At 32.8% G+C, this 15,248-nt stretch overlaps 1 protein-coding gene across 7 annotated transcripts in view; it reads left to right on the top strand.

Annotated features, from left to right (window-relative positions):
* The window catches only part of NLGN1 (neuroligin 1), a 957,654-nt gene extending 943,363 nt beyond the window's left edge, over positions 1-14,291 (top strand). For 6 of the 7 annotated variants that reach the window (XM_055125786.1, XM_055125785.1, XM_004603095.2 and 3 more), the window contains 2 exons: positions 1,329-2,118; positions 2,894-14,291. In XM_055125786.1, the coding sequence (XP_054981761.1) occupies positions 1,329-2,118; positions 2,894-3,716 (1,613 nt within the window). In that variant the 3' untranslated portion in view covers positions 3,717-14,291. The remainder of the gene's footprint in view (positions 1-1,328; positions 2,119-2,893) is intronic. The other variant, XM_055125790.1, reaches the window with a different exon arrangement.
* Positions 14,292-15,248: the final 957 nt, after the last annotated feature.

The raw sequence follows: 15,248 nt of genomic DNA, 5'->3' as shown, positions 1-15,248 counted from the left end.
TGGCACCTCAACGCATGATCAAAATTCATTCTTAAGCCCAGAACCAGGACTGACCCCCACCCACCACCATGTGTAGATAAAAATAAATAATTAAATAATTTTAAAATTATTTATCAAGCATATATTGCTCTAGCATAGTTTCCTCTGCGAAACTAAAAATATACTTGTAAGGATGTCAGAAATCAAATTAAATTTAAATTAGTATTTCCTGATTTTTGAAAGACTTTGGGCATTATCTAGGCACATGTTACAGATACTTAGAATATGTATACATGTTTGGAGAAAAATATGAAACATTGCATCTAATTTAGGCATTATCTTAACACCTTTCTGAAGAGTTCTTATCTCATTAGCACCTATGAATAATCAAGCATATGTTTAAATAACTGAACTACAAAGCTATATTTGAAAATTGATAACAAATGCAATTTTTAGAGGGAAGTAGATAAATTTTGTTCAATAATAATTTTATTGAGAAGTGCCTTAATGAGTAGATTCGATAAAATGCAGTTTTTAACAAACTGCATATGGGATCATGACTTTTACACCTTAAATGCAATTTGATAAAAAGCGGTAGACCATATACTTTTCATCTTTTATGACAAAGTAGAGCAGTGCCCATTCAACAGTGGGAAAATTTAATCAATCCCCACTAAATCCTTCTGCTGATGATTTTTTCTTTAACCTAGTGAAAATACTTCAAATGTTATGTCTTCTGAAAGATGAATAATCAGCATACTATGTCTCACAGGAAGAGCTGGAAAGAGTATGTCTAAAGTGAAATTCTGTTTTCTGTGTGTTCAGGGTTATCCCCAGGGTATTAGAAATCTCAAGTCTTTACATGGGTTCTTGCCATTACTTTTACAAATAAAATATGATTTAAGAGAATATAACAGACCCAAAGGAGTACAGAAACTGCCAAATTGGATGACATGTCCACTAAAATTAGGACAACGGTTTATGAGGAATTAAAATAGATAAAATTGGCTCTGTCTAGCTATTTTCATAATGACATGCCTATTTAAATGCTGAGTAAACAAAACATTTGATTTTTATGCTCTAGTTTCTACCACCTCTTGAAAACTCTATATTTCAGAGTTCTTGATCTTTAAGTAGTTGCTCAAAGCAGATGCCTTAAGTGCACTGCCCATTAGTTATTATACCCTGGGGATGACTTTATGTATCTTTCCTTAAGCAAAACTGTCTCTATCTCCCTGTTTCTTGAGTTGCATTTTTATACACACACTTTGTATCAGATGTTATTATCGTGTTATCACCAAATTATCCAAAGGTAACCTGAAATTCTTCCTCCCTTCCCTTTCTCATAGGACTTTTTCAACGAGCAATTGCTCAGAGTGGAACAGCCCTGTCCAGCTGGGCTGTCAGTTTCCAACCTGCAAAATATGCTCGAATGCTGGCCACAAAAGTGGGCTGCAATGTTTCAGATACAGTAGAATTAGTGGAATGTCTTCAGAAGAAGCCTTACAAAGAACTTGTTGATCAAGATATTCAACCAGCAAGATACCACATAGCCTTTGGACCTGTAATTGATGGTGACGTTATACCAGATGACCCTCAGATTCTGATGGAGCAAGGAGAGTTTCTCAACTATGACATAATGTTAGGAGTTAATCAAGGAGAAGGTTTAAAATTTGTGGAAAATATAGTGGATAGTGATGATGGTATTTCAGCTAGCGATTTTGACTTTGCAGTTTCCAATTTTGTTGATAATTTATATGGATATCCTGAAGGCAAAGATGTTTTGAGAGAAACAATTAAATTTATGTATACTGACTGGGCTGACCGTCATAATCCTGAAACAAGAAGGAAGACATTATTGGCTTTGTTTACTGACCATCAGTGGGTGGCACCAGCTGTAGCAACAGCAGATCTTCACTCAAACTTTGGTTCACCTACATATTTCTATGCCTTTTACCATCATTGCCAAACAGATCAGGTTCCAGCTTGGGCTGACGCAGCTCATGGAGATGAGGTTCCTTACGTACTTGGAATCCCCATGATTGGACCGACAGAGTTATTTCCCTGCAATTTCTCCAAAAATGATGTGATGCTGAGTGCAGTGGTAATGACATACTGGACAAATTTTGCCAAAACTGGGTATGTATATAAGTAATGTAGCCATTCAAAATTGAATAAAAATATCTTACTTAATGTAGATTTTAGTCCAAATTGAGTATGATGGATTAATAACAGCAGTATTATATTCTTTGACTCAAAATTCTGTATTGTCATTTTTTATCTCTGAACTTTTTTAGTTTCCTAACAAACTTCTATTTGTTACTCTAAAATAGATTTATGTTAGTTTTTTCAAACATCATTACTTCCATATAGTGATATATATATTCTTTTACATATATATGTGCATATATATACATATATATTCTTTTACAGTGCTTTCCAGTTTTAAGTTCTGATAAAATTTTTAATCTCCCAGATATTGTGTAAACTATTTGGACTTGACGTCATTAGTTCCATTTTACAGAGAAAAAATCTGAGGTTATGAATTCCTCATATAAATATTCACATGTCTATTATATAGCTATATTACTACTCAAATACTCACCTGCCATTTCCAAGTCCTTTCAATTGTCCCATAATTGTTCCTGCTAACTTCCTAAGAGACATCACCTACATGCTTTCGAAAATGTTTACGTAAATATCAACCTATTGATAAGTTGATAGACGATAAGATCTTGAGACCTATATAACAATCAGTTTAGCAATCTGCTCTGCATTGAGGGAAAAAATATACATATACTTTTGTGTGTTAAAACAATTCATTTTTAAAGCACCATCTTTAAATAGATACTAAGCAAGTGATATTTTGATAAAGGAAAAGTTAATATTGTTCTCATTTTTTTTCCTTTCCTAGAGACCCAAATCAACCAGTTCCTCAAGACACGAAATTTATCCATACCAAACCCAACCGTTTTGAAGAGGTAGCATGGACCAGATATTCCCAGAAAGACCAACTTTATCTCCATATTGGATTAAAACCAAGAGTTAAAGAACATTATAGAGCCAATAAGGTAAACCTCTGGTTAGAACTGGTACCTCATCTACATAATCTCAACGACATCTCTCAGTATACCTCGACAACAACTAAAGTGCCATCAACTGACATCACTTTCAGACCTACGAGAAAAAATTCTGTACCTGTCACATCAGCCCTACCCACTCCTAAGCAGGATGATTCCAAACAACAACCGAGTCCATTTTCAGTGGATCAAAGGGACTACTCAACAGAGCTGAGTGTCACCATTGCGGTTGGAGCATCTTTGCTGTTCCTGAACATCTTGGCCTTTGCAGCTCTGTACTACAAAAAGGATAAAAGGAGACATGATGTCCACAGGAGGTGCAGCCCTCAGCGTACGACAACCAATGACCTGACCCATGCACAAGAGGAAGAGATCATGTCCCTTCAAATGAAGCACACTGATTTGGATCATGAATGTGAGTCCATCCATCCACATGAGGTGGTTCTTCGGACCGCCTGCCCCCCAGATTATACACTAGCAATGAGGAGGTCACCTGATGATGTTCCCTTAATGACACCCAACACCATTACAATGATCCCCAACACAATACCAGGGATTCAACCCTTACACACATTCAATACATTTACTGGAGGACAGAATAATACTCTGCCCCACCCCCACTCACACCCCCATTCACATTCAACAACCAGGGTATAGCCAGATAAAAGAAACAAACTATTTTTTTTGATGGATTGCAGTAAAAGAATTACTGAAGATTCTTTGGCTTTCAACCTACAAGACTCTTGCTATTTAAATAAGAAGGAATATTATGTGAATATACATATCAAGAACTTTGGGGGTTTTGAAAAAAGTTAATTGTACATATATATCCAATTAAACTTTGAAAACACATTTCAATTGCTGGAAGCAATTGTTCTGAATGATACTTTTTCATTAACATTGAAGGATTAATTTTTTGAAGATTTATGTTGCATAATGGAATTAGGCATGTGGAACATCAAACAGGAAAGAACTATGTCTGAAATATAAAAAAAAATCTAAATAAAAAACCCATGAATATGCACAAGGGACACGCCAATGGAATGTCAGATAATTTCCACCAGTTTTTATTTGGAGCTGTTTTATTGTGTAGACCATATTTACATATTTGGATAGTACACAAAGCACCAATGCTGTTAATGGCCTTACAGAGGCTCATGCTGAAATTTGCCGGTAAAACAGAGAAGTTTAAAGACTGGCAGGTACAACATTATCACATAAGTGCTGTCAGTATAATGTTGTGGGGATAAAGGAAACTGGATATTTTTAGCACGATGTGCATGATAATTTATATGCTTGGTGGCTGTGCTGCTGATTAAGCCGTAATTAAAATTCTTCTCATCCCATTGGAGTTTTTAATAGAAGCTTCCTCCATCAATTGGCAGAACCTAAAGAAGATTTCAAGGGGCAAAAGTAATTATAATAAAATAATTCACAGTAGTTTTGATAATAAAAGAATTAGTGAATAAAGGTATTTGAAGAAGCTATAGGTATAGTGGTGAATACTCACTGATACAAATCCCAGAATTTGTTTTCTGTGTTTTTGATGTTCTTTTCATTCTCATTGAAATAATTTATAGAAATAGAATCCTAATTGGACAACATGTGTAACAGGATTATAATTTGTTGGGGGTGTGGTTACTCTGTATTTTGTTCCTTTCGGTAAGGTGAAGTGTGTCCAAAGAGTTACTTGCAACAGTCTTTTATGATATGAAGATGCCCCAAATTACCACTCTGATTACAGTTCTCCATTAATTGATTTACTCATGTTGCATGAAAAAAATGTTTACTAATAATAATTCAATATAAAGTTCTGTCCTTCCTCACATCAGTTATCTTTCTCACTGAGGTTTACTCACCGGAATTTGTTCACGCAATCTCAGTAGAGTACAACACAGATACAGAAGCTAGACGGAGAGTCAACACCTGGAGGAGTTTAGTCTTACACACATGTGTGATTTTCAATGAATTATCTAAGACCACAGGACACTCTTCATCCCCTGTTGTTTACCAGTAACAGTATATCACAGACCTTTCCAAATGTTTGTATATGTAATCAGATGTACATTTATATTAAAAAATGAGATGGACTTAAAGAGCACATCCTGATAAATACTTTCTCTCTTACCTGTACTATATTTCTATTAGACTAAAGTTATGTGATTTTTTTTTACATTTTTTCAGATGACTAGCAATTTTGATAGTTTGTAAGATAATGCAAAGAACTTTCTCTGACAAACTAACTGCAGTAACAGAAACCTTTCTTTTCAGTTACTCTTTTTCAAGAATGAAAGCTTATTATACAAAAAAATTGTATATTACTTGATGGAAACAACTTTGTACATCTTGGCCATGTCACTGGTCATTGCGTGAAATAAAGATAATCTGGATAATGACTATTAGTCCAATGCTAAGAGACATGATCTTTCGCTCATTAAAGAGCTAAAATATTTATTGCTGTTTTGTCTTTTTTTTAAAAAAAATAACACACGAAAAAATGACTGTCTCAAAGAGTCATTTGTCTAGACCAGTCGGGTTTTTGAAGACATATGTAAGTTCTACAGAAAACACATGTACTTAAAGGAGAGTCTTATCTAAGTAAAATTGGTAAAATTTTAACAGCATAAAGTTGTAAGTCCAAAACTCATGAAGTATATTAGATCTGTGTTTTCGAATACCTCATATTTGAAAGTGTTGTAGATATAGAAAGTGTAAATTGCTTTAAGATAGAAACACAGGTTTTAGTTCTGATCTAAGAAAAGGATTATTGGAAATAAATGTGCAATATTATATAGAATGAGAACAGCTAGGTTTTTAGCATAAGGGTGATTAAAATAAAAGTGATTATCATAAAATAGTGCAATAGGAAGTTATCTTTTCTAAGATAATTTAAAAGTTCTGAGTAGGACATTAAACTGACACTAAGAGAGATAAATCTTTGTTTCAAGGAATGTCTTTGCCTACAATTCCCTTTTGCAATTCCTGTTTATAAAATGTAGATATTGCATCATAACATCAAATAAAAATCCATTACAAGCAAAAGAGTCTTCAAAATCCAGAGCGGTCTACATGCAATTTTTGCATGATGTGGTGATGCTTCCAGACTGTGACCTGCTAATGTAAACCAATAAAAACATTTATTTAGCATCTAAAATATTGTTTAATCAGAGAATTTTCTTCTACTCTATTGATTAAACAAAATATATGAACAGAAATAGAAACATCAACAAATGAGATGTGAAAGAAATCTTTCTTATGCATTAATTCACTTGACAAAGCTCACAGTCTATTATATTTTAATGATAGCAAAGTTGCTCTAAATTTTTCCTCTGATCAATCTCTCCAAAACTATAGCTGACATCTGTTCTTATTCATTTAGGACAACTATCTAGAAAAGCAAAGCATAGCCCTATTCCTTTTAAAATAGTATATTTTCTAAAGTATGTGGCTTCAACTTTGTGGTAGACAAAGCAGTCCTAGGTTTCAATTACTGTTCTCAAGTCATGACAAACTCATTGTAAAGAGTATTATTTGCAAGTTTTAAATTACAGCAGCTAGTTATCTGAATGTAAAACGTTTTCCCAAACAAATGGAAGACTTTTTAAAGTTGAAAGTTTTTAAAGCTGAAACATAATTTTAAAAGGCAAAGCAATTTAAATATCGCTACTAAATGTAAACCAATATCTTTTAAACGTATTTACATGACAATTTTTTTTAGAAAAAAAGTCATGAATATTTTAGCTTATCTATAACTCAGATTTTCCTGTCTTGGAATAGATTCAAATAATTAAAACTGCTAAAGAGTTTATAAAAACATGGATTTAATTTATTGTTTTGCTTTTATATAAAATTGTTGTTGTATGTTTATTGACAGATTAATGTTTCAAATTATGGAATTAGAAATATAAAAGTGAAAAGTATTATAGTTTTAAATATATATTGACAGTGAACAAATGCTAGCTGACTGCTATATACATACCACAGATTCATCACTAACTATGGAGATTTAAAAATCATTTGCTAAAGCATTAAAAATATCCAGTTTATATTTGGATACCTTATGTTAGCAACTTAAAGCAGCAAATCTGAGTATAGTTTATTTCACTGATAATTTTAAATTTAAAAGCTGCCATAATGATGTTTTGATTCAGATTTATCAACCTGTACAGTATGAAAAGAACAAAAAACAATTTTAAAATAATCAACCAAACATGTTTAATGCTTCAAAGGAAAACAGATTAGCACTAATTTTCTCACAAAACAAAATTAATGTCATAACTTCATGTCTCTAACAAATCTTGTTATTTTACCTCTTGATATATTTATATTTACAAATATTAATATCAAGAAAGGATACAAAGAATGTGGTGATTGTGTTCCAGCTTTAAAGACATTAGTATATAGATGAAATCATTGGGATCCTTCTCCTCTCTCTCTCTCTCTCTTTCTCTGGTGAATTTCACTAAAATACTTTTACAGGGCAAAATGATGATGAAAATTCTTAGGAAGCTGTCAAATATCATGATAGTTCTTTGATGTTTGTTTTCTTCTGTGCTTTTGGTTCAAAGTACTTGCCTTCTACTTTATTTCCAGGAATTAGTTGTTATAGACTATCACTTTTTAATGTGAGTGAAAATTAGATAATTTGGTGATACTTGTGAAAACATGCTCCCAAATAAATTCAATTAATGAGCACTTCCCTGCTAAGATTTTGTTATAATTCATTTAATTATCCTGTCAAGCTTTACTGTTACAATTGTTTTGGCTTTTTAGTCAATAAACTAAGGGAATTTCTCTGACAGCCTTATACCTCTCCTGTGCTTGATATAACAACATATATTCTAAATTTCCATAGGAAGTCTCTAAAGAAATTTTCCACTGTTGTGAAACATTTGGTAACCATGCTGATTATTTTTCAGAGATAAAAATTTGATTTGATTCTGGCAATTTGCTATATTTGTATGCAGGCTTGAAGTCAATTTTATTTGATAAGAGTTGTAAAACATATAGACTAGAAAAAAGCCAAGTGTAGAATATTTATTTTTCACCCAAATTTTCTTGTAAACTTTACTGTCCTTATTATCATTTGCTTATTTTAATAATTTGATTAAAATAATATAATTGTTCACAGATTTCCAAGAATATTTATCCAAAAATTTATTTTCTTGAATTAAATTTGCTTTTTATAAGTTATCAAATAACTGAGACAAGAGTTAGGTGGAATTTGAAAAGTATCAGTTACCTAGGCATCTGATTCAATGGCACTAAAGTGCAGATTGTTAAATAGCCAACATATTTGAAATGGTTTTCCCCAAAAACTTTAATTAAAATGAGTTTGAGGTTGTTCAGGACAGACAGAATAGATATATAACTACTTCTAGTCAGTCATTACATATGATACACACATATATAGCTTGTAGACTATATATATATATATAACACCCTGTGATATATATGCTTTATATACATGTTAATGTATAGTTTTAAAACAGTATATATATAATACATGCTCATGTATTATATATGCATATACATATGAAAAAGATATTTATGATGGTCTCCCAGATTTATAGATTTATAAGTGACATTTGTTACTCCTACATATAGTAACATGGTGGTGTTTGGTCAGTTTTGGAATGTCAAATTAATGGTGTTGAAATGAACGATTGCCCCATTAAAGCTTCAATGAAAAATGGTAAAAATACAATAACAGAAAATTAGCAGTTAAGGCAAAAGTACTGTTTTTGAGTGCCATTTTCAAAGATGATGTCTATTTTAGATTAAGTTTTTAAAAGGATTTTAAAGCCGAGGAAGATAGCTCAAAGGGTTAGAGTGTTTGTTTGCAGAAGACACAGGGTTTGCTCCCACAGTGCATAGTCCTCTGAGTACCTGAAGCTACCCCAAATTTTAAAAGAGGGTAGTAGCCCCTGGGCGCCACCAGGTATTGCTTCCCCAAAACAAGACAAAATTTTTCATTAAAAGAACTTTCAAAATTTTATTCATCATTTCTTTGTACTTATGATATTTAGGAATTTAATGAGACTTTTTATTTTTTGATATGGCCACTAGGCTGTCATGATTCTCGGTGTGAACAGCCATGGTTTTCATTAAAAAGATATTCATTACTATGAATAAATATGACCAAATGTTGTCAACTATCGTTAAACTCAGAAATAGTTTATTTTCCCCTGAACATAAACAATAAACATTTGCAAATCCATAGGCTCCTTAGAACTTTTTGTTTGTTTGTTTTTTGGGTCACATCCAGCAATGCTCAGGGGCTACTACTGGCTCTGCACTCAGGAATTACTCTTGGCATTACTTGAGAAACCACATGGGATCCCGGGGATCGAACCCAGGTCAGCCACTGTACTATTGCTCCAACCTCCCAATTTCTATGTATTACCAAACATGTGCTGGTGGTTCTGATTATACTTAAACTGGTATTTTATGGCTTGTTTACCTCTTGAAGAATGCAGGAAGAGAAGTGGAGCATGAAGTTTGGGAGCTTAGATACGTTTGTCTTGTACCTTTTCCAAATGATAAAGGAAATAAGGAAGAAAAATAAAAAATGAATAGGAGTTAGGAAACAGGAATAAAGGAAGAAAAACTTCAATACTGAGAGAATTTTCTTTCTTTTTATAAATAGAAATAGCATTTTAAAATAAAATGTAAACTATTTTATAAGAAAAGAGAAAATAGGCTTAAATAAATACCTCTAAGCCATAATACTTTATATTTAATGATCAAGATTAATGATACCTAGCCAGAGATAATTCAGATCTTGACAATGTCCTGCTCAAATTGTGTCACTGGAATCAAAAATAATGTCTAGAGTGATAGAAACTTGGTCTTGCCCTATAAAGTCAATAATAATTTTGGTAGAGAAGGTTAAGTGATACATAAATTTCATCTTCTAAGTGATACATTTCATAATTAAGGTAGACGTCTGGAGACTCAGTTAAATGATTAAATAGGTGAACATTAAGTTGGATATTTAATATCCCCTGAATTATTTTTGAAGTACACTATGACTAGAGACAAGAACTCCTTAACATAAAATAAAATAGAATAAAATTAAACACCTTCAGATAAAAACTCCTTTTAAGTATTAAAATTCCTTACAATTGTTGCATCTGTTAAACAAATTCTACCATTGTTCTTCTCTTGATAACTCAAATTTTACTACATACTCATGTCATTGAACACTATTCTCACTTCATTAGCCTTAACACTTTATTATAGTCTATGAAGATCCTTTTTCCATCTTAGACTCATAATATCCAATATAATGACAAATGTCCCTTCTTTTTTCTTGCTTTTCTTCCTGGGCCAAAACTGGCAGTTCTCACGTTTTGTTGTTGCTTTTCTTGTTGTTTGATTGTTTGTTTTTACCTGGGTTTGTTCTCTGGGATTATCCCTGGAGGGTCACAGAGGATCAAATGGAGTGTCAGGGATGGAACCCAGGTCAACTGCTTGCAAACCAAGTGCCTCACCCACTGTACGATCTCTCTAGCCATAGTACTAGCTCTCTACTCTTTTATCTCCAACTAAAAAAATCTACAATAAAGAACCATATTGAGGACAAGGATTTGAGAGAGTAGTGATAGAAGTATTATATGCAGTATTCACAAAAACAATGACTGCCATTTATTTAGCATTTTCTAGATCCTTGGTTGTTTATCACATTTTTAAATAAATCTTTACACATTATTTTCAAAGCAGTTATTGATACTTTATATGTACTGATTATTTAATCATTTATATGATACATACTAAAGACAGATTGTATATGATTCACTAAGTATCTACTGGTTGATTCATCTTATCCATGACCAGAACACAAATATTAGTAGATATATTAAAATATATTTTGTTTAATATGAAATAGTTGAATAGTTATACTAATTATCATCATGAGAAATTTAGGATAATTACTCTAGACCTTCTACTTGGATATTTTTGAACTGCTAGTGTTTTATATTTATAATTATATCATAAAATGAAAAGCATTCTGCCATTATATTTTCCCCTTTCATGACTGTTATCATGCAGATGTGATATGGCAAGTCAAAAGTAGACTTCAAATGGAATTGCTTAGTAGAAAAGGCAATAAATGGATAAATGTAAAACAATCAAAGTAGGGCAAAATACTCGATACTAAAAAGTAATCATTGTTCTCACTTAAACGTAATCAAGAAATAAAGAGAGATAGTACACTTTTAAAGGAGCTTGACTTGCATTCATTTTACCTCTCTTTAATTCCTAGCACCAGATGATCCCCTGAACTTCCCAGAATGACCCCTGAATACTAAGCAGGTAGTTGCCCCTGAGCAAGATCAGGTATGGCCCCCAATCCCCATACCTTTTTATTCAAGAGTGCAAATTAAAGGAAGAAACACAAAAACATCAAAAATATTTTGAGTCTTTATTGAATCTATGGGGACTGGAGCAATAGCACAGCAGGTAGGGCATTTGCCTTGCACTAGGCCGACCTGGAGTTGCATCCTCTGTCCCTCTCGGAGAGCCAGCAAGCTACGGAGAGTATCCCGCCCGCACGCCAGAGACTGGCCAGCTACCAATGGTGTATTCAATATGCCAAAAACAGTAACAACAAGTCCTGTTGCACTGTCGTCCAATTGTTCATCGATTTACTCGAGTGGGCACCAGTAACGTCTCCATTGTGAGACTTGTTACTTTTTTGGCATATGGAATAGTCCACGGGTAGCCTGGCAAGCTACCGGTGGCATATCCAATAGACACAGTACAACAATAAAATGTTAGAAGTATATGTGAAATTTTAGTTACTTTCAGTAATTATTTTGGTAGTCGCAATGGTGTTATCAATACATTGAGACTACTATATATATAGTCCTTATATGAGACTACTATGTATGTACTACTATATATATGAGACTACTATATATGTAGAATTATAATTGACACATTTGAGACTCCCTATCAATTACTATAAATTCCCTATCAATTAGTATAAATTGGATAACTGATCACTATGCTGACTATGGGTTGGAATTGTTTTATGTTTTCTTTATGCTCAGTGGGTAGGTGAGGCGTTTGCCTTGCACGGGGCTGACCCAGGTTCTATTCCTCCGCCCCTCTCCAGTCACAATAAGAATTCCAGGGCCCCAGAGTGTGGGCTTGAACCTGCTTCAGAATGAATAGTGAAAGACAGGGAACATAAATAAACTGAGGGGCAAAGACAAATAGAATTATTAACCATAATGGTTAAAAGAAAAATTCCTTTCTCACCTATGGAGATTACTGGAATTCAGCTCATGGTTTTGAAAAACTGCTAAATCAAAGGAAAGTTAAAGAGTAGTTTTAACATTTGTCTATCATATCTATAATAAATTAACCAATTAGGAAGTAGAGGGAATTTTCTCTTTGCAGAAAGCTGCAAAAGAAAATATCATTATGTTAAAATTTTACTTTCTCACTTTTAATAAATTAATGGATCTAACGAGCAATAGTGTCTAATTATGTCATAAAAATAGAAATAATGAGCCACATTACTTATAGAAACACAATTCAACTTCTGCAAAGGTTTTGAATTAAAAACTGAACTATTTCCAATAAATTATCTAGGTTCAACTATAAGATAAAGCATAAGTAATACATAGGACAAAGAAAAAAATATCACAGTAAGTGAAATTTTTTGCCACTGGCACATCCTGTTTTTTTCTAAGAAATAAATTGCAAAGGGGGGAATGATATAAAATAGTTGAAAATATTTACTAAAAACTATGTTGGTCTATTCACATTGTTCATATTCAACTATGTGAACAGTAAAAATAATAGAATGGATAAAGGCACTTTCATTCACTCTATCCCAGCTGAATCCCAGAACCCTGTATGGTCACCTGAGTCCACCAGGAGTGGTACCTGAGCACAAAGCAAGGAGGATGACCCTCAAAACCAAGCAACCAATCAAATGCAATTAAGAAAATTACCATTAAAATTCCCTCAAATTATAAACAAAAATATAAACATGAAAGCATAAATAAAATCAAGGTGGTAGCTCTATAATGCTTACAGGAGAGAAAAAAGTGTGGTTCAGATGGGTAATCTCAAGGAAACTTGTGTGGTCTACACAATTCTCTTGTTTTCTGGATAATGTTGTCAAGAAATTTCCCTTTCAAGACTGTATTAAAGTAAATATTTATCTTATTAGGTTTTTAGGTATTTATATTATACAATAAAATGGGAAGGCATGTAATAAAAGACATAAGGCATCAATGTTTTACATTTAAATTATGTGAGTCCGTTCATTGAAATGACCTACCAACTGCCTAATATAAAGAGTGGAAAGACTACCTTATCACGAAATGTCAGGATATCTAAACAGAACGTTTTAGCCTGGAAGTTAGGAGGCTCTAAACCTCAGTTTTATAAATTAGAATACACTGAATAAATGCCTTCACACATTTAAGGAGACATTATGGTCAACATTGGATGTTGTATCTGAACAAAATATAGGTCCGGTATTTCTCCCCACGAACGTATGGGACAGGAGAAAGACATCAAGGGAACAGCAGGAAAACTTCGTAGGAGGCCAGGAATAATCAGTGCAATTCACAGTGTGAACTGAGAGAGACCAGGTAGAGATTATCTCTAGAATAAAATTGAAACTGTATTTGGAGTATCTGATGTGTTTCATTGTGTGAAAAAATAATGTCATTTATATGGGTTTTATTATTCTTTTGCAGAATTTGGGAGGATGTAGAAAACTAAGGAACAAACAAAATGATCATTTTTTGATGCAAGAAAAACAAATTACTATAAGAAATGGAATATAATCCTTGAATATATATTTGTGCACATGAATGGAAATACACTTAGGGGAACATTTTTACAAATTGAAAGGTTGAGTCAAAGAATATTTTCTTCCCTTTTGACTAGTTCCTGATTGATTTTCAAAATATTACACAGTTACATTCCCACCAAAGTGTATTAGAATTACTGTTTTCCTACACAGGCCAAAAATTGTAACTATCACTTTTTTATCTTAACCATTTTAATAAAAACAAAAAGCCATTATTGTATTACTTTGCATTTTTAATTAAGGTAAAGCATCTTTTCTTATGCTTGTAAGTCATTGTATTTATTTTATATTAAATGTTTTCCTTTACTTTGTACTATTTTCTAGTTGTTTATTAATCTCTACCTATGAAATTATAAGTTCTCTATAGATAAATAAAATCAGTACTTTCATCATGTGTGTTGTAAATAACTGCTCAATTTTTAGTTGAATCAGGTTATTTTTGTGCTCGACAAGACATTTTTGAGCCTCATTATTTAAATGTACCATTGTCTTCTTTATGTTTTCTGGAATTTGTACCCTGTTTAAAATGATGTTTCCCTGTTCCAAAATTTGAAAATTTTCTAATATATTTTTCTTCATTGATAGCTTCATCCATTATGCTTAAATCTGTGCTCCATTTAAAATTTATATTTAGATACCAAATGAGGTCTAAAGATTAATGTTTTCTAGGTAAGTCAAGAGTTTAATATAATTCAAAGCTGAGTAAAATGGATTGTGTTTTCTTGTATAGCTGAAAGCTTTTTGATTTTCAGTTGAAATATAAGACTTCTGAGGAGCAAGATGTTTGCAAAACCACTGGTGGATTATTATTCCCTCTGCCAGTCCTCTTACTTGTTTATGATTGAAACCTGTCTGTCTCCTGGGTATGTGCATCTTATTTCCAAATGGTATCTCAAGGAGTTTGAAACTAGCCAGCTAGTGAAGGGAAATTTCTTGCCTCCACCTGCACAGGGACTTGTCATGGGGCTTTTGGTTATAATGTTGATTCATATCAACACACCATTTTTTTTTCTTTGTCCTTCAATATTCCATAACTCAGGAATAGTTTGTTGAGTCCTATGGTCAGAAAAATGTTAATAACAAGAAAACAACCTGCTGGGTATCTTGATGAAACTTGGTGTCAACAAAATGTAACAACAAAGTATTCTCACTGAGACCTGGATTTAAAGACAGAAACCAATCACTTGAGAAATATTGCCACAAGAATGCAAGGGATGGTATCCATGCATAGTATCTTAAAAGCAACAGTAGCTGTCTTGGCATCTTTGAGAGACCGACTTGATTGTCTAGGATTTCTACCCAGTTTGCACAGAAATAAAAATAGCTGGTTCTTTAATTATGGTGTT

This window comes from Sorex araneus, chromosome 2 (genome assembly GCF_027595985.1).
Source record: "Sorex araneus isolate mSorAra2 chromosome 2, mSorAra2.pri, whole genome shotgun sequence".
Lineage (NCBI taxonomy): Eukaryota > Metazoa > Chordata > Mammalia > Eulipotyphla > Soricidae > Sorex > Sorex araneus.
This window is presented reverse-complemented; position numbering and strand designations above follow the sequence as displayed.